The 20175-nt window shown below is 32.4% G+C and overlaps 1 protein-coding gene across 8 annotated transcripts in view; it reads left to right on the top strand.

Moving 5' to 3' along the window:
• LOC143073201 (zwei Ig domain protein zig-8-like) overlaps window positions 1-20175 on the top strand; it is a 48183-nt gene that overhangs the window by 16676 nt on the left and 11332 nt on the right. For 3 of the 8 annotated variants that reach the window (XM_076248559.1, XM_076248562.1, XM_076248560.1), the window contains exons 2-3: window positions 629-834; window positions 14832-14956. In XM_076248559.1, coding sequence (XP_076104674.1) covers window positions 759-834; window positions 14832-14956 — 201 coding nt within the window. In that variant the 5' untranslated portion in view covers window positions 629-758. Of the gene's footprint in view, window positions 1-84; window positions 372-628; window positions 835-14831; window positions 14957-20175 lie in introns of those variants that run through there. The other 5 variants (XM_076248561.1, XM_076248558.1, XM_076248565.1 and 2 more) reach the window with 5 other exon arrangements.

Here is a 20175-nt window from a genome sequence, read left to right as displayed (position 1 = left end):
ACTTAAATGAACCGATACGTTTTATTGACAGGTATCAAAATAACAAAGAGGGACTTTAATTTTGTGTTTAATTTTCTATCTAACGGAAGCTTTTCTGTAACCTCTGGTCTCCTTGTGTACGCATAGAGAGAATCGTTTACATTGTGTTACGTGTAGACCTTTGATCACAACCTGACCGCCCATTGCGTTCGGTATCTTCAGTTACTGCATTGAATAGCGTTGATGGGGCGTATTATACCTTAGGCTTCGATCTGCACCTATAATAAGCATTGTATCGATAATTACTGCGAGGTAATTAATACAATTCTGCCTTCGATTAACATTTTACATTTAAACTGTAACGAGACTGGACTGCCGTCTCTGAAATTAAGGTAATAAACTGATTTAGAAATCAATACAAAATTCATCATTTTCTCATCTTTGAATTTGAATATAACTAAATTTATCTTTATTTAAAAAAAATACTATTTCGTAAGTGCAGTGTTGTGAATGTGTAGAAGGCGATAACTATTTATGCTATATATGGTTTATCGGCAAATTTATATTCATTTCATTACAGAACAGGGAAAGGCGAATCTGTTAAAAATACATTGAATTTGAATTAACTTGTTACTTTTGTTATTTTCAGATATAACCTCAAGAGATTCGGTGCTTAACTGTTTCTGTGATATTCCAATGGATTACTAAACATGGAAATTAGTTAAGTGAGATGACACAAAATACGATTCAAACATTTTACAAAATGTGATTTAAAAAAAATGAAGAAACGTGTTGAATATAAGAGTTGGATAAAGAACTACCTCCTGTCGATATTGTTTACATTTGTTTTCTCTGGTAAGTATAAATATTACATAATTTGTCGAAATCATGAATTGAATCTTTAAGAGTTGAGTAATTATTATCTCTCTCTTTTCAATCTTTGCATTAAAGTCGTAAGCGATTATTTAGACTTAATCTACTTGGAAAATAGTTGGGTATAGAACACAGGGCCGTAACTACCTATGAGGCAGGGGAGGCAACTGGTTGCCCTGAATTTTCTACACCAATTTTTTTTTTTTGGAAGTAATAAAATTAAGTATTGACAATATGTATACGAGGAACTTGAATTTATATTATAAACAACACACAGTTTTAACAGTGTTATGATACGTGATATTCTGTCATTTTCCGGATTTTTGATCGAAAGGGAACCGTTTCGGTATTTGTTTTATTATTTTTTTTTTCGTATGGCCGTCCGTCTGTTATTCAGTATTCGTACGAAAACTCGTATGAAACTTTGCTTTCACCAATTATTTTTGAATAAATCTTAACTATTCACATTTATTTAGGGCTCAATTAAGCAGAGGAAGTTCCCTTTGTATTGTGAATCTTTTATGATATCGGAAATTCGTTACCGGCTAAATCAGCTGTTGGATAATTTTTTAACGTCTCCCGATCGTACGAGAACATTATGGTTAATGCCTTATTAGTTAAACACTCCCATTCGTTGTAGCAGGGACTTTCTATACTAACTATATACTAGTATAGAAAGTCCCTGGTTGTAGTTATATACTTGTATGTCTGTTCAGCTTTCAACAATGTTGAGATTCAAGGTCCTCGATAAAAAAAAATATCTTGCGTTCTATGATCTTGCTTTATATGTTTTTATGTTTTCTGGTCTGTGCGTCCGTTCGTCTGTGCGTCCGTTCGCTTCAGGTTAAAGTTTTTGGTCAAGGTAGTTTTTGAAGAAGTTGAAGTCTAATCAACTTGAAACTTAGTACACATGTTCCCTATGCTATGATCTTTCTAATTTGAATTCCAAATTAAAGTTTTGACCCTAATTTCACGGTCCACTGAACATAGAAAATGATAGTGCGAGTGGGGCATCCGTGTACTTGGGACACATTCTTGTTTTTTTTTTAACTTACCAGTTTGATATCAAACAAAGATATCTTTAAATACAGATAATAATTGTTTGCATAAAAATTGCTTCCAGGATCCAGCAGATGTTTTCAAGGAAGGAAATCGAAGGAAACGTTTAAAAGGGTCATTTTTAGCCATATTGAGAAAAAAATCCGCGGTCACAATGTATTTAATGTTAATTCATTTTCAAAGTTTTATTGCCATATAAACTTTACAGTTTGTGACATATAACAACAACAAAAACAAATAAAGTCAATAACTAAGTAACTCAATATATATATATACAAATTCAGGTAAATATTAAAGGGCCCCCTGTCCTTAGTTCCATTGACTTTTTTTTATAAAGGATCCTAGTTTATTCACTTGTGTTGGTGTTGATGGGTTAAGTATAAATATAACTTTGTCATTAATGATTATAGGTCAAAGTACAGCCTTTAAGACGGAGCCTTGGCTCATCCCGAACAGCAATTTCAGCGTGTTTTTGCATAAAAATTGCTTCCAGGTTCACGCAATCTATAATACTAAAATTACGAGGTCCAATTTGTCAGCCGTCATCACGTAAAAACGACGAATCAAAGAATTCAGCTTTATATATAACTAATATTGTACAAAGGTGTAGATTAAAAATTACACCACTCCACGCCCTTTTGTTTTCCACGTAATTAATAGTGCCAATAATTAAGAAGTTCCGGGTCGAGTCCGATACCGATACCAATAGTATATTCACCTGTTACCTATTACCTTATCTGTACGTTCCGCATCTAACAGGTGCACCACCAACGGTGTATTTAGGATTATGCTATATACACGGATCATAATCACAGGGTTGACACTACTAAATTCAATCATTGTCAAATTGTTACCTATTGTAGTATTTTAATCAGTAAGACTTTCTAAGATAACAGTACGAATACTTTAAATCTGGACTAAAAATAAGGTGTATATAGGAACCGTTTTCAATTTGTTAGCGGGCATGACATAAAACAGTGAATCAAATAATTCAACTTTATTTATAACTAACATAGGACAATGCTGTTGATTAAATATTACTACATTCCAGGACCTTTTGTTATCCAAATAATTATTTTACCAATAATTGATAAGTTCCAGATCGACGGGTTCAAACAGAAAGATTTGAAAGCAGAGAAAACTGTGTATCTTATTATCGGCATGACTTTATCAGATAAAAAATAATACTAAAATAAGGCTTGCGCATAGTTATATACTTTAATTCAGTCACGGACCCGCGATATCACGGGTGTGTTCTAGTACAATATAAAATCAATACTAATGTTTCTTCAAGGAAAACGGGTAATTTTTAGCCGTTGAATGAGAGAAAAAAATCGGCAGGGGGCTGCGCCCCCCACCCCCTTTCTTTGGGGGCCTCAATCGGCGGCCCCAAACCCCTGCCTCCCCTGAATTCGAACCCTAGTTACGGCCCTGGAACATACTTACGAAAGCATCTATGTTTAGTGAAATATCCGCTTAATTATCTACATTGCATTAAATGAACAATTAAAACACAAAAGTAAAGGAGAAAAATAATATTTACATGAAGTTTTCGATCATTTATTTTTATCTGTAATTCTGACGACTACAAAGTATTATGGTACAAATATAATGAATGTATCGCTGTGTATTTGTCTCCCCTTTATCTTTCTAAACCCGTTAACGTAAACGAAAGTCCTATATTATCCAAGAAAAAAAGATATTCGGGCATTGGGTTTCACTGACTTGACTGCATACATGTATACAAGAAAACTATTTATTGATACTTAAAAGTATTGATAATAGTTAATTTTTGCTTAAAATGTGTTTGCTTGAATTTCGTTCTCAATTACATAGATATAGGAAGATGTGGTGTGAGTGCTATTTAGATTTTTCATACTCCATACATGTACACTTTTTTAAACGTCATGGCGAAAGAGCAAACGACTAGGGGAGAATTGTTTAACTTATTCAGGGGATGAGGAACAAAACAAAAGGACCGTTTTATTTTACACTATTCGAAACTGTAAGAGTGCATGTAAGACGGTATATTTTCTATATTGCCATATAAATATAAAAAAGAAGATGTGGTATGATTGCCATTGAGACAACTATCCACAAAAGACCAAAATGACACAGACATTAACAACTATAGGTCACCGTACGGCCTTCAACAATGAGCAAAGCTCATACCGCATAGTGAGCTATAAAAGGCCCCGATAAGACAATGTAAAACAATTCAAACGAGAAAACTAAAAGAATAGTTGTTTTCAGTAAATGTAGCTTTCTATTATACGATATAGTGTTGTAAAAAAATTTTGGTGTGTAATACCTATTTTATTTGTTGCAACCATTTTTCTACTTGAATATATAGTCTGCGGATTAAGATGATAACGAGACAAAAAATGCTCTTTTTTTGTAAATTTATTGTGGTTTAAAAGCGTTAACCGAAGTACATTTTGTATGAAGCGCGGAAGCGCTTCATACTAAAAATGTGCGCACGGTCAACGCTTTTACAACCCTATAAAGTTGCAAAAAAAGCATTCAATACTTATAATTACATTTTTACCTATAGGATCATGAAAACACGCCTTTTATCAATTTTTTATTTCATTTACCTGTGCACTTTATTGTGGGACCTCGTGTCATCATGAATGAAAAGTTGCATTGTGTAATGCAATTGATTAAGGAATATCACGAGATTGCTAGTTAGCCAATCAGAATAAAGTATTATAATGAAACATACATCTAATGTAATTATATCCATATAATACCATGTTAGGGATTACCATCGTTTCCAGAAGTTGTTTTCACTACGAAGAAATTTTATGACGTTGTCAGACTTGATTCTACCATGATTCTACGTAGTCTCTGTATTTGTCATTTACAGCTTGTCTAGACTAAGGACCATTTAGAGTTGATATATTATATGTACCCATGTCCATCGATAAAGCAGTTTGTCGACCCCTACAGTGGTCTATTTTTGCTTTGATTTTTTATTGGCGTTTAAACTCCATCTCCTATTATTCATTTTATTAACTTCATTGACCGCATCATTATTCATTAAAAAAGCCATTTGGCAAATATTTTCAACAACGCTGTACGTATCGATATTTTTCTAATTCTTTTTCTCGGCATCAATAATCAAAACGGTATCTTTGGTTCTATCTAAATACCAAAGTATCCATCCGACTACGCCTGACGCAAGAAGATAAAACATTTTCAATACAATTACTTTTAACGACAAAATCATTTTCATCCTTAACAATAAAATGGACTTTAAGAGAACTATTATCCTAATTATCTTTTATATATATAGAGAAATGAACATTTTAATGATGAAGCCTTAATTCTATAAACTTATTGTGTTAAAAAGATATCCCTTTTACTTATTTTCTGATTTCATGTATCATATATATCTAATACACGAATATCATGATGAAAGTATTTTATATTTTCAATCTCTTTCCACTGCAGCTTTAAAGATAGTATGTCGTATATAATCTACAATTTAAAACCAAAACTTCAGATATATAATCAGAGTCAAAAAGCATTCACTAAATTAAAAATAAGAAATACCATAGACCATGGAAGTATTATATTTCAATATTACTTCCGTGCATAGACAGAAAGTTTAAAAGACAGATTTGTTGTTATGCATGGATTTGACTGCATGACAAAATGCTGGCTTAAATATCTATAAAGGGGGTGGAAGTATAGGTTGAATGTCACAAGGCAAAACATCTGGTCTTACAAAAAAGCCCTGATTTTCCACCGACAACCAAACTTTCATTTCTATATCTGACTGGGTTTTTTTTCCCGATCACACCTAGTCTACATTAATTCATTGTACGAAAGTTAACTTCTAAGGGTGAATGAAATAATTGCCACTGTCATGAACAAAAAGTAAATGACAATCAATCATAAAATGAAAAGCAAACAGATTAAAATATTTTGTAAAAATATCAATATTTTAAGATTTTTTTTATAATAAAGGATATTATTGTTTTTTTTTATAGAAGTGAGAAGATGTGGTATGATTGTCAATGACACAAATCACCACAAGAGACCAAATGACATAGAAATATAGGTCACCCTATTATAGTATACGACCTTCAACAATGAGAAAAACCCATACCGCATAGTCCGCGATAAAAGAAAAAAAATAATGTAAAAATTTGGTGGATTGTTGTCGCATTGGCAATCATATCAACATGATCAAATCTCCTTATATTTGTATTAATCGATTGTGATGGCCTGACCTTATTCTTATAAAATAGGATTAACTATTTTAACTGTAATACTTTATATATAAATATAATGGCTATTTGTTTACCATATCTCAGTTTAAGGACTATTTAAGCTTAATTCTGTTTATTTATAATTAGACATAAATTATGTTCTATAAGTTTCAATCTGTCAATTCAATATTTATTAATTTAAATAAATGTAATTAAGGAAAAGGCGTTAACTTATCAGAACTATAAATCTATAGCTTTCTTTCCGAAACCCATAATATTGTACATGTTGATATGTCTTATATACTTGTATCATGGAAGTATCAAATATATTGACTCGATATTGCTTCAATATACTAATACCAAGGAGATTATCTCATATAACCTCCCTGCTAATACCAATTGTATATAGTAACAGTAGGGTAATCTGAAAGATTACAATAATCCTTAAATTCAGTTAATCTGTTAATACCTTTATCTTTCAAGAGGACTGGTGTTTGTGAACTTCTACAATACAATCTAGTACCAACGGACTGACGAAATGTGAATATTGATATACGAATCTGTAGATAGATTTATCTTTATTCCCACATGTGATAAGTTATATATTTTTTGAAGAAATTATGTTTTTAGTTGTTGATAAAAGCAAAGCAAACATCGATAAAACTGAATATTTATGACTAGCACAACCTAAGTATAATTTAGCTGATTACATCTTCTGCCAGGAAAGAGTTTTGTTGACGCGTTCTTTCACTTCGAATTCATTATAAAAATATTCGATACTACTTGGGTTATTTAGCAAAATAATATTATTCCGACCTCACGTTAAAACTCTAGCGTACCGTCTAGATATAAAATAAGTAAGTTCTACAGTAAATCTATCGAGTAGCGTACTCCAGATATAAAATAAGAAAGTTCTACAGTAAATGTAACTAGGTGTTAATTTAATAGAGTGGATGGTGGACAAATCAATTGACTTATAGATACTATAACAGCTGATGACAAGTACTATTTATCATTATTACTTGGAGACTTCCTAATCCATTTACATCTATAGCTGGACATCTATCTTTGTCGGATTTATATAAGTTTATTGCTAGTCACTTTATTGGAGACGGCTACATCTGTGAAAGTTGACAGTATACGAAGTTATTAGTTATCAAAGGTACCAGGATTATAATTTAGTACGCCAGACGCGCGTTTTGTCTACATAAGACTCATCAGTGACGCTCATATCGAAATGATTTATAAGCACAAACAAAGCTGAAGAGCATTGAGGATCCAAACTTCCAAAAAATTGCGCCAAATACGAATAAGGTAATCTATGTCTGGAATAAGAAAATCCTTAGTTTTTCGAAAAATTCAAAGTTTTGTAAACAGGAAATTTATAAAAAAAAAAAAATGACCACATTATTGATATTGATGTCAGGCAACACCGAAATGTTAACTACTGGGCTTGTGATACCAAGCCCAGTATGCCAGAAAAAAAATATATTGTTGGTTTTACTCTCCCTACCCTCAATAAAGTTCAAGTCTACTTTACACAGTCATGTTATTGACATTTTAGCCTATATCAATTTTAAAATGTAGCATAAAAGTCTTTTTTTCGCTCACTGCCATTAACTAGTCTGTTCTACTAAAGTTCGAAACTTTCACGATTGTCACTTTACTAAATCCTTCAAAAACTTTGATAATGATTTCTAGTTCTATAAGAGTAGTTTTCTAAATTCTATAAGGGTAATCGATCTTTCGGATTTGCATTTTTGCCTTTGAGTTGGTCAGAACAGCTTTCAGTGTAACGTGTATACCACGTTTTGGTGTATATCTCTATAAATTTTAAACAGATTTACTGGTTAGACAAATAATTCAAAACTATCAAATGTAAAACTATGGAACCATATTTGTTGTGACTTATACATGCGCCTGAATCGAATATTTTAGTTCTTTTTCTCATTTGTTGTCAACCAAGGGAACATACTGATATACATTTATGTAACGTGCATTGTTCGTTGTCTTACTGTTATTATCTTTGTACATGTGTAAAGAAAATAAATTTCCACTGTCTTTTCAAATATGTGCGTAACAACTTTCAATTTGAATTAAAGAAATGATTTATTGGTCTGAATTTGACATGATAATGATTGAACGATATATTAAATAAAAAAACATTAAACTTATTACACATTTTTTAAATTGTACATATATAATGAGACATGCGTGTTTCTTTGTTTTTTGTTTATGTTTTTTTTTTTTTTTTTAGAATTTATTAAAAAATAAAGGAACTTCAAGTTCAGAGGTTTTGATCAAGTCAGTTGGTTACGCAACTTTTTTAATTTTTTTGTTTTAATTAGTTTATCATACTACTACGCAAATACTACCAACAGTATTCATTTCAGAAAAAAATATGCACCTAAGATTTTGATTAATATCGAGCATAAAACTATTTGTTGTTAATATCTGGAGTTGAAATGATTCAGACTGAATGGTTAGTCACACGACAAAGAATGACACACCAAAATCATCCATTAAAACTTAATACTATATCATTTTAAATAACTACCATAATTCAAAAATAATTTACTATAAGCTCAACCTTTTACAAAATTCTTTACTGTAATTTCAAAAGTCATTAAGCACATATAGTACGACTTAATCCATTTTAACAAGCAAATAAAGCATTAATGATATGTATTAAATACCAATATTTGACTAGGTGGAGGGCTCATGTTGCAGATTATCGGTCTATCATCTCTTATCATCTAACCAAACCAGGTGGGATGACTGGGTGTCCACACGTACTAAACTCCATCACCCTGTTTTGTCTTTATCACTGAACCAATAAAACTATACTTTAATTTATTAAATATTTTTGTAATCTAAACATTTAGCTATGAATTGGGGTTTCCCGAACATCATCTGTAAAGCGCTCTCTTGAGGTTTCATACTGTGACTGTAATTGAAGAATAAGTCAATTTGAAACAATCGATAGATCTAGGGCGATGAAATTAGAAACCGACGGAGATGTCAAAGTTCTATAAATGCAAAAGTAAACAGCATGTACTTAAAGAGGATAGTTGTTTCAAAAGATTAGATAACATCACAATAGGAGCCTTCAATCGATGTTCGAGTCATTCGCACAATACATCATTACATGTATTTCAATATGTAAATATGATTCCATCGTGTTATAAAACAATAACGATATTTAAACCTTTTATGATTAAAACCATCAATAAAAAAATACTTCGTGGATAGTGTAATCCATGCAACAAAACCTTTTTACTGAACTTTTACAAATTGATTTGTCGTAGTTTATATATACTAAAAGTTTTAGATAAAAACAATTATTGCAATGAATGAGGTTAACTCAATTAAAATCTTTATTGAAAAAATACTTTATATTAAATATTACCCCATTCCCGAGCAAGAAAAAAAGAAAAGAAAAAAGACACATTATAAGGCTTTAAGTCAACGATGTGAAATAACGTCATTATTGAAATTGATCGTATTTTGTCTGTCTGAGTATAGATGTGTAAAGCCATCCCAATATATATACATCTATGGTCTGATGGGGACGAATACAATGAAAAAGGCGTCAGTTTGGTTTTGCGTGATGTTTACAACATGCAACAACGTCCATTCCGACATCGCGCAAGGAGAGTATCATGCCCTTACCCATCATATCTGTCCCGTTTATCCACTGTCTGTCAAATTTCCACGATGCCTACCTATTATATAAATTGTGTATGTGTCTTCGGGCATGAACATATATGAAACATTAGCCGCTGGACGTTAAGCAATCGCAATTTATTAAAAGTTCTCCCGATAAAATACCCCCATCGAGTGCTAACATATATCCAATTTTTCTCAATATGTTTTGAAAAGTTACTGGATCATGGGATATTCCATAACTTTGTCTCCAATTGAAATGAAGGTTAAGCATGGTACCCTTCTCCCACTTGCTGGAACCAAGAAGCCTGGTAGATTATGCTTTTATGGATTTAGATATAGGAAGATGTGGTGTGAATGCCAATGAGACAACTCTCCATCAAATTACAATTAATAATAGTAAACCATTATAGGTCAATGTACGGCCTTCTACACGGGGCCTTGGCTCACACCGAACAACAAGCTATAAAGGACCCCAAAATTATTAGCGTAAAACCATTCAAACGGGAAAACCAACGTTCTAATCTATATAAAAAACGGAGACATTACATTACATAAAACAAACGACAACTACTGACTTAGGACAGGTGAAAACATTTAAAGCGCGATTTTTCTTTTTTTCTTTTTTTAATTTTTTTTCTTCTGTTTTTCGAGGTCTAGAATAGACAAAAAAAAAAGATCAAATGATATAACTTCCGCGTCACCTGTACTTACTATACGATAGAACTATGGTATTAACTATACTACAAAACCAACCTATAATTTCTAAAGGTACAAAACAAAAATGTACTTGAGATGATTTGTCCCGAAATTGACATACTGATAATGGCATGAGTGACATATATCTTGTTAGATTGGCGTAAGTTGACAAGATAGGCGTTTGAAGTGCTAATTAGTACTGTAAAGGACATGAAAGTACTAAATGTACAGATTACAAGCTACTTCTACTAACCTTTGATGAAGGCGTAAGTGCGACACATCTCATTTACCTTATCTCTTAAAAGTGTAATATGTGAATTATTTCTACCGTATGAAATCACCAGCTTTTGAATCTAACCATAGATGAAAAAAGATATTGCGGTTCTTATCTTAATTTAGAAAGACAAGTTCCCTGCAAGGAACACATATTACGTCTTTGTTTTATTGTTCAACAAAAAAAACTAAAAACCCTGTGGCTAAATCATTTTCTAATTTCATACTAATCTCTGTTTGACTTATACTTTAAAAATTTACATCCTCTCTGCAGGAAAAAGTTATGAGATTTTTTCGATATAATGTTGCCTGCAGCAGTTTAATTTTGACGAATGCATTTCAAGCCTATGTTTCAAGAAACTAATTAAGAAACACATTATTGAAATGTATTTGGAAATGTCAGTTTCTTATGAATACTTTTCATCGTCAATCCGTTTCTTCCAATATCTTTAACGTATGTTTTCATATCCTTAATGGAAATCGAATGTAGCATTGGAAGCACATACCGAAATGACAGCTGAAGAATGATCTCAAACATGTCAATTTTCATTTTATTTACACCCTTATATGACAATATAATATTATTAATTTGATATACAGCCCTATTTTGAACTGTTCCGTATGATAGATGAGATTGCGATACAGCTGTTCCCTCTACAAGACAAATATTATTGTATGTTTTAGTGTTCTGTTACTTTGATATTTTGGGTAATTGGCTGCAATAAAGTGAACATTTTTGATCAACAATGTAATCGACTATGAAATTATTGATAGAAGAGGTTCAGAGTTTGAACCTGATTTATCTAAATTCGATTTATTAACAAAATTAAGCTCATTTGAAAATGAATCATAATAGATGGCAAAATTAGTTTTGACAGTTACAAATTACAATATCTGAAAGTTGCAATTCTGTTTTCGCCGGATATTGATTATAAATTATTAAGAATAGAATTAAGACTTTATAAGTCGATATGACCATTAGACCGATTGGAATATAGCGTGATGTTGCTTTTTAAGATCCACATTAAACTCTGCAATTGGTGTATATTATTTGTTTTCGGGAAATTAAAAATATATATTTTTTTCTTAACCATGTAGTGATGTATGTTTTTCTTCATAAATAAAAACACCTGAGACCATCCGTAGTTTTTCGTGGAGTTCTGTTGCCCAGTCTTTAGTGTTCTGTGTTGGGTTTGTATACTATTATTTGTCTGTTAGTCTTTTTTCCTATTTTAGCCATAGCGTTGTCATTTTATTTTCGACTTACGAGTTTGAATGTCTCTCTGGTATCTTTCGATTATTTTTTACCCTGTCGACGAAGCTTTTATAACTTTTTTTTATTGTTTTTGCGATGCTCAAAGTCCAGTGGCAATTATTTCAGAACGATTAGATGCTAAGGGCCAAAATCGATACAATAAGATATAGATTATTCTATCCGATTTTTATCTGGAACTTAAATTTAGTATCTTTAAACAAAAATTAACTATTAATGGTAAAATATGTCAAGGCGCAGAAATGAAAAAAGTACAACTTATCGTACAGGTCTTTAAAAGCATTTTGAACCTTCACATTCTCATTCTTATGTCTATTAACTTAAAGTTACAAGCATGCAGCTGGAGAATTTTATTTATGGGATCAAGGAGGTAAAGAAACTTATTTTAGATTTGATTATTTTCAGATCGCTTTAAAATGAAACATATTCCTATATACTCCCATTATGACACAAATGCGTGCTCCTTGAATTGATAAATTGCACATAGACAGATATATTATCGTTCATTCTTTGCACTTAGTTAACATTTTGGAAATACAAAAAGCTTCACTTTCAGATCTATCTAGAACCATCATCAAAGATTGCATTTCTTCAATATACGACGCTTATATCATTTATCGCTTTCATTTTTTATCAAGACATTTCATCTAGATATAAAAAAATAAGATGTTCTACTTCAAATATCTTCTAACTATTAAAAAATCAAAATAGATTGATAGAGCATAATATTTCACCGTAGCATAGATAAAATATGATAACTTTTTTTGTAGATGTCAATTGGTAAGGTTACCTGATGCTCCTTACCTTTTCCATGTCTGACTTTATCAGTACACAATAGTGTCTTTGATTTTCGAATCTTTTTGTGGACGGATTTATTTGAGAAAAAATAGAAAATTTAAAGTTTTCTTATTTCATTTAAAACTTTGGTTAAATATTTGCCGGAGATCAAATGTTATAACATAGTTAGGGAGACTTATAGTTGTTAGGCGTGTATAAAATGCAAGATAATTATAATCTGCATACTCACCCTCTATGGATTCGTAGGGGGTCAGTGGTGAACCGTATAACGAATTTATCGCATACAGGACTTTTCCTGCTGCGTTTTGTAGAAAAATAATCAATGAAATAGAACAACATCAATAGAAGAAGTCACCATTAACAGTAGACGTGATGCATGAACTCCCTATGAAATTTGCTACCCCCCCCCCCCTTTACGGATCCATAAGGGGTCACCACGTGACGGCGCTAAACCAATCACAACGTGATATTTTACCAGCGGTGCAATAAAAAGTAATAGCAAGTGGAAACGCCGTATCATTTATTAAGATCCGATTATCATGCAACATGTATTAGCGTGTAATAGTGTCTTTAGGAATCGAGTCATCTAGCTAAACAGGCACTTGCAGTGTCTGCAGAAAAACCGTTTTCAATTAATAAATATAATTATTACGTAATTATTAGATGTAATAATTATTGTTCTACAACATTTTTCCATTTTTGTATTAGTCATGAGAATAATTCCCATCTGTCATGTCCGAGTTTGTCATCCTATTCCTATACAACGGAAGTATGCTATTCTTTCCCAACATTAATCTAACGACGACCTGTAATTGAGTTAATGATTATATAATTTCATATTAAAAAGAAAAAAAAGCTCTTTTGAGTAATAAAAATGTCTTTATGGATGTTATAGATGACTGTTATTCAGATATGCAGTTCATTTGCAGATCAATCTATAAGTTTATGGAAAATCCTTCTCTTAATTATCGAGAAAATAAATGAAGTATCAAAATAGATTGGAAGAAACCATTTGATTACAATTAATGATACCGCGTTTATATTGAAAACAGGTATAATTTCACTATTCTTTCTTATCTGCTTTAATGCAATACCCCATTAAACTGGCGTCCCTAGCTGATGTCTATTGATATCTCTTTAAAAAGAGACCGCGAAGATTTCTAGAACACGTGGCATCAGTTGTCTGAAATAACGCATACGAAACATAGACAGTTGTGAATATTGATAATTACTAATAACTGCTTGTAGCGAAAAAGAAATACTGAAACGTTTTAAACTGGAACGAGCAGTTTTGATTTCATGTTTGGGGATTTCATTTTACACTTAACATATGCTATAAAATGGGCGACAAGACAAAATCTAGGAAATGGGGGTTTAGGTTTGTTAACACAAACCCCATAAATATAAGAAAGCGTTGCGAGTATCTTGATATTTAGTTAAAAGTGTATAATTATGTTACTGTCGAGATGTTAACTTGCAGTAATTCAAAGACGGTTATTGGACCTATTGGTCAGTAACTCCAAGGGCCCACAATGAGATTTTATCTTTCCTAATGTATAGCAATTGTAGAGCGTACCCATGGCCAGATGTACAAATGTAAATCTGCATCATTCTTTGGTAAAACATGCCACTTACTCTTTTAAAGTCAGACTTCCAAGTAAATGAGAAAAAAATGTATGAACCTTGTAGATTCGTTGAGAAAAGCGTTTGTTTGCAGTCAGTTAATACTGTGATACATTTTATTCTTTTTATTTCAACGTTTTAGTGAATAGTTGTCTAATTGCCTTTCGGAATTTGTGATCGTTGATGCTCTTCATCTTTGTACTTTATTTGGCTCTTTAAACGTTTTTAAATCGAGCGTCATTGGCGAGTTTTCTGTAGACGAAACGCGCGTCTAGTTTACAAATTTTAAACCTGGTATCTGTGATATTTGTATTGTCAATAATGCTGCGTTTCCATTTTTTTATGACTTTTTGTATTTTTTTTTTCAGTTTCGGCTGCTGGATGGAATGGTTATATATTACCTTCGTTTAAAGAAACCAGGACAAATATAACTGTTTACGTTGGTAAAACAGCTGTGTTACCGTGTTCAATTGTTAATCTTGGAACAAAAAAGGTTGGTATTTTGCATTTAATTGCACTAAAGATAAAAATTACACATGTATGCCATCATTAGTAGATATGATGATACCTAAATAAAATATGTATCTTGCTGAATAGATCCAATTATCGTGGGAGAATCAAAATGTTGTATTCCTGGCATACCAATGTAATTGATTACCCAAACAGTCGGTACATATTCTAATGTAATTATTACATATCTTGACCAAACAGCAATCCAATTGGCTATGTACATGTATGCATCGTAAGAGAAACATTGCAATGGTTATCATCAGTTATGATTTGGCATATGCTAAATGCACGAATAATGTTATGAGTAATTGTACCCATTTCTCCATCAACGTACAAAGACATAGATTATTGACAACATTGTTTGCATAATCTGTTGTACTATTCATTTCCAAGTTGCATGTATGCACATATTTTAACTATCACATGACTATGATCGCTTCAGTTATGTTGTGTCGAAATGTTATTGGTCTTTAGTTAATGCAAGTTAATGGTTTATTTTCCTTGATGGTCTGCGGTACATTTAATCATTCTCATTACGTCTGGTATTTAGATAAATGTCTTACTACGTTCGTTAAATATTATTTTTAAGCTAATTAATAGTTTCCGTTGGCTGTAGTAAAACCGACACCAGTACGTTACAGTTGTGTTACGGTTCCTTATGGATATGCTTTGACATCCTGTCATTATATCATGTCATAGTTTTTGCTTAATTAATAGTTGTAGATCCATATACCTACCTTGTACTTCTTCGTTATTTACTTGAACATATGACACTTCTGATGTTAAGTAAGGTCATTACATAGGTAGATCGCGACGTACAGTGCAATGTCGCCAGTGGTTGCTAGAAGGTGCGCAGACAATTTAGCACTTATTCTATCAACATTATATTTTCTGTTTCATGATAACCCTGGTACTACTTACTGTCTGCTTTCCTTTGGCTTAAGTTTTATTATTGTTTTTTGCTATTTTCTCCTTCTGTTTTCACACAGAGCTGAAATTTTCTATAAAATAGATATAATTCATAAACTGGATCAATTGCCTCAGTAATCGTGTAAAATGTGAAAATCTTCAAGAATTTTATTACAATCAATATGCCGTCGTAACCAGCTTATTAAATCTCTGACCTTATCTTACAACATAAACCTGGATAAGAAATAGAATTATTGAGATAAATCGAAAAAAAATATCAGAAGAGCTTGCAATAAAAATTCATTACATGACTATATATTTCTTCAACTTATCAATTGCCAGAGTTTTAAGTAGAACTTGTAGATCATCTAATTGAACATTCTAATTAATCAAGCCAAAAATAAATTGCACAATATAAATCAAGTTGCCTTTAAACACTCGCACATACATTTGTTATACCTTATATTTAGCTTATTAGTTACGTATAATTTTAATCTAACCGCTTCGGTTGTTGTAACGTGCTCGTCTCGGGTGTGGCCTAAGTTATAGGTTCATTCCATGTCGAGGTCAAACCAAAGACTTTAGAATTTGTATTAGCTGCGTCTCCACTAAGCATACAGGTTTAAGTAGAAATACCAAAGGGGTCCACACGGAGTCAGAACATGTGAATACTACCTATTCACATTTTCTGACTCAGTTTGGACCACTTTGAACATGTTTTGAAGAGACATATTGGGTTGCGAAATAGCACGTAAAAAAATCAGACTCAGCGTGTCTGTCAAGTACGAAGCAGTCTTCATTTTACATTGTTTTACATTGTCATTTCGGGGCCTTTTATAGCTGACTATGCGGTATGGGTTTTGCTCATTGTTGAATGCCGTACGGTGACCTATAGTTGTTAATTTGTGTGTCATCTTGGTGTCTTGTGGAGAGTTGTCTCATTTGCAATCTTTTTTATATTCATATTCATTTCACTTTACATATTATCCGCAATATGCATTAAGCTTGGTGATTGACGTTCAACAATTCCGGGAGAACAATACCTTTGTCTTCTATAATATTATAAGCAATACCTGACTGTTGTTTGACATCATATAAACATTAATTAGCCTGAAGAAAAAAAATATAGTATTAGCGTTCAATAAAACAAACCCAGATATTTAAAATATCAGATTAGTTTTCCAGTAACGAAATAGTATAAGTAATTAAAAATAAACAATCAATAAGATTGAAACAAGGGAATCGATGTATCTCTCTTGTGCCTAGCATCTGTGTCAGTTTTGGCTGTATGTTTATACGGAGTGTCTATTCGTCCGGCTAGCCGGACGAATAGTTAAAAATTTCTATTCGTCCGGCCATCCGTCTGCGGATGCGCAAATATTCAATATCAATAAAAGTGTCATGTGACGGGGAAAGTGTCCCGGATGAGGTGTCGGATAACACACGCGGTGTCGGATAACACTCACGCGTATATGCAATGGACGTGTTGAGAATTGGAGATCGTTATTCATATTTAAAGATGTCATAGAGAAAACCAGAGAGAATGTGATTGCTTTTATAAACAAATGTCTATAGGAGTGATTCGAGCGTATACATGTTAACTGTGAGGAATAAGCCTGAAATTAAAAGTGAAATTGATGATTTACCCCCATTTACCTGATGGAGGCAAAACGCATTCGGAAAAAATACTATATCAAACTTGCTTGGATGCATTATTTTTTAGTTATACCACAACGCAGATCTATGAAAATACTGATGACACTGATATGCCTGGACTAGGAATAAGACACCAGGGTTTGGGTATCCCCCCTTTTTCTGTTGTATTTAATCAAGGAATTGTATATTTAAATTTAAATATACAATTCCTTGATCTAACATACATTTTTTTTTCTAAAAAAATCTTATTGAAAACACAATCCTACTTTTGGGTACAGGTTACACGTGCCTGCCCTTCTCAAGTTTCATATGAATTAAAAATCGCCGAACAATTTAAATGAAGAATCGTGCATAATCATATGAGGACCTTACTTTAACCAAACTTCACAGAAACTATAAATTCAGGATCTTTTAAAATCATAGGCCCGACTATTTACCTTACAGGAAATTCTAAGGCAGAACAAAAAAAGAGAGAATCATATTTGCCCCCCCCCCCCCTCCAATACCCAAGTTCCTTTAGAATATTAGAATAAAAAAAAAAATCTGAATCAAATGTATAGTTTTTTTTTGTTTTTATAAGAATTAGTTTTTTTCACAAAACGACGTTAGGCAATTTATTTTAAAACAACCCGTGCTTCATTCAAAACCTTCAAAACACGATGTTATATCTTCATCATTATATATTTGGCCGGACAAATAGCGAAAAACCGTAAAAATGCTATTTGTCCGGCTTGCCGGGTGAATAGACATTTTTGACTATTTGTCCGGCTAGCCGGACGAATAGCCACTTCCATGTTTATATTAGCAATTGAAAAATTTATCTTATATTTTTGATTTGTAATAGGCTTTACTTTTAGCATCAATTCAGAGACATCAACTGCTGAAATGTGCTTTTATTGCAGTAATATTTTCAACGTATATATTATAGAAAAAATATAATCTTTTATTGTTATATATGTTTGTAAAGCGAACTAACTTCAAATCCTAACCGTATGAAAGTTTTTAGAATTAATAGCTTATGGATGTAGGGAAAAATTGATATCTTTTTATATAATTAGTTATCAAAGTGACAAGGCTTATTATTTGATACGCCAGACGCGCGGTCGTAAGACCCATCAGTGACGCCCAGATCAAAACAGTTAAAAAGCCAAACAAGTATAAAATTGAAGAGCATTGAGGACCCAAAATTCAAAAAAGTTGTGCCAAATACGCCTGAAGTAATCTATGCCCGGGATAAGAAAATCCTTAGTATTTCGAATAATTGATACTTTTGTAAACTGTAAATTTTAAAAAATTGCCAAATAATTGATATTCATGTCAACACCGAAGTGCTGACTACTGGGGCTTGTGTTACCCTCGGAGACGAAACGTCAACCAGCAATCGCGTCAACCCAGTGGTGTAAATAGTTACCAGGATTATAATTTGATACACCAGACGCACGGGTCGGGTCGTCTACAATAAACTCATCAGTGACGATCAGATCAAATTAGTTAAAAAGCCAAACAAGTATAAAGTTGAAGAGCATATAGGACGCATAATTCCAAGCCATACATGCTTGGCGGGAGACGCTTACCCTGTCGGCGTACCCGGTCTCGTTCTCTTTGGAGATCATAAGATTCCTTTAGTTTTGTCTGTCGCCCGTTGCTTTGTCTTCTGCACCGATTGATGAGATACGAACATCGGTAAAGTGCACTGTTGCCTATATTTATATAAAAAGAAAACACTCATTATTTCTAAGGTTACATTTCATGTCTTAAGATAAATGGTTTGTTCGGGAAACTGAAACATCTTTGATATGCAATATGAAGCCTTACACTCTTGATTGTCCTTTATACCGATCGAGGTGCTTAAAGCGACACTGTCGTAAATTGACCGCATACGGTTTTGATATACCGAAAGTAAACAACAAAAAGGTAGGGACGTTTACAGAATCAGAAACATTGTAGTAATAACATATGACGATCAATGTTGAACTACGAAAATCATTTACATATGGTGTATGTACCTATGTAAACATCATCTAATTACTTTTGTCTAATTAAATATTGTCCAAATAATAGATTGTTTGTTGTATTGAATGCGAAGCGACGCCTGATAGAGAATAGTTTGTTTACATAGGTCATCTATCAGTATCAGTGTCTGACAAATATGTTGCAATACACAAACGCCAGTTGTTCCCAACATGACATTGTAAGTATGTTAAGGCTGAATCTGTTACTTTATCCTATTCAACTATTTAATCCTTCGCCTTTTCTGTGGTTTAAGGTCAAAGATATTTTGAAAATTTATCTTTGTAAGATGAATTAAAGATTCTCGTTGCCACTTCAAAAATTGTTTTCATGCTAATGCAAATATGAAAAGCTATGCAAAATGAACTCTTACAAAATCTTGAAGTTGCGATAAATATGCAGTATTGTTTTCAGAACTAAATTATGGAAATGTTTCTACCAAAAAATCGGGAATAAATGCAAACAAAATGAAACCTTCTTGAGAAAGGCTGAAATTAAAAAGATTAAAAGCCGTGAATGTATAAATACGTTTAGAGCTACTTGATTAAAAGGAACATAACAGGAACATAATGTAAGGCCAATTTTGCTTGAGGTAGTTGGAACCTCAGTTTTGAATTCAATTCATAA

The sequence above is a fragment of the Mytilus galloprovincialis genome, chromosome 4 (assembly GCF_965363235.1).
Source record: "Mytilus galloprovincialis chromosome 4, xbMytGall1.hap1.1, whole genome shotgun sequence".
In the NCBI taxonomy this organism is placed as follows: domain Eukaryota; kingdom Metazoa; phylum Mollusca; class Bivalvia; order Mytilida; family Mytilidae; genus Mytilus; species Mytilus galloprovincialis.
Note: the sequence above shows the minus strand (reverse complement) of the source record. Positions and strands in the feature narration are given on the sequence as shown.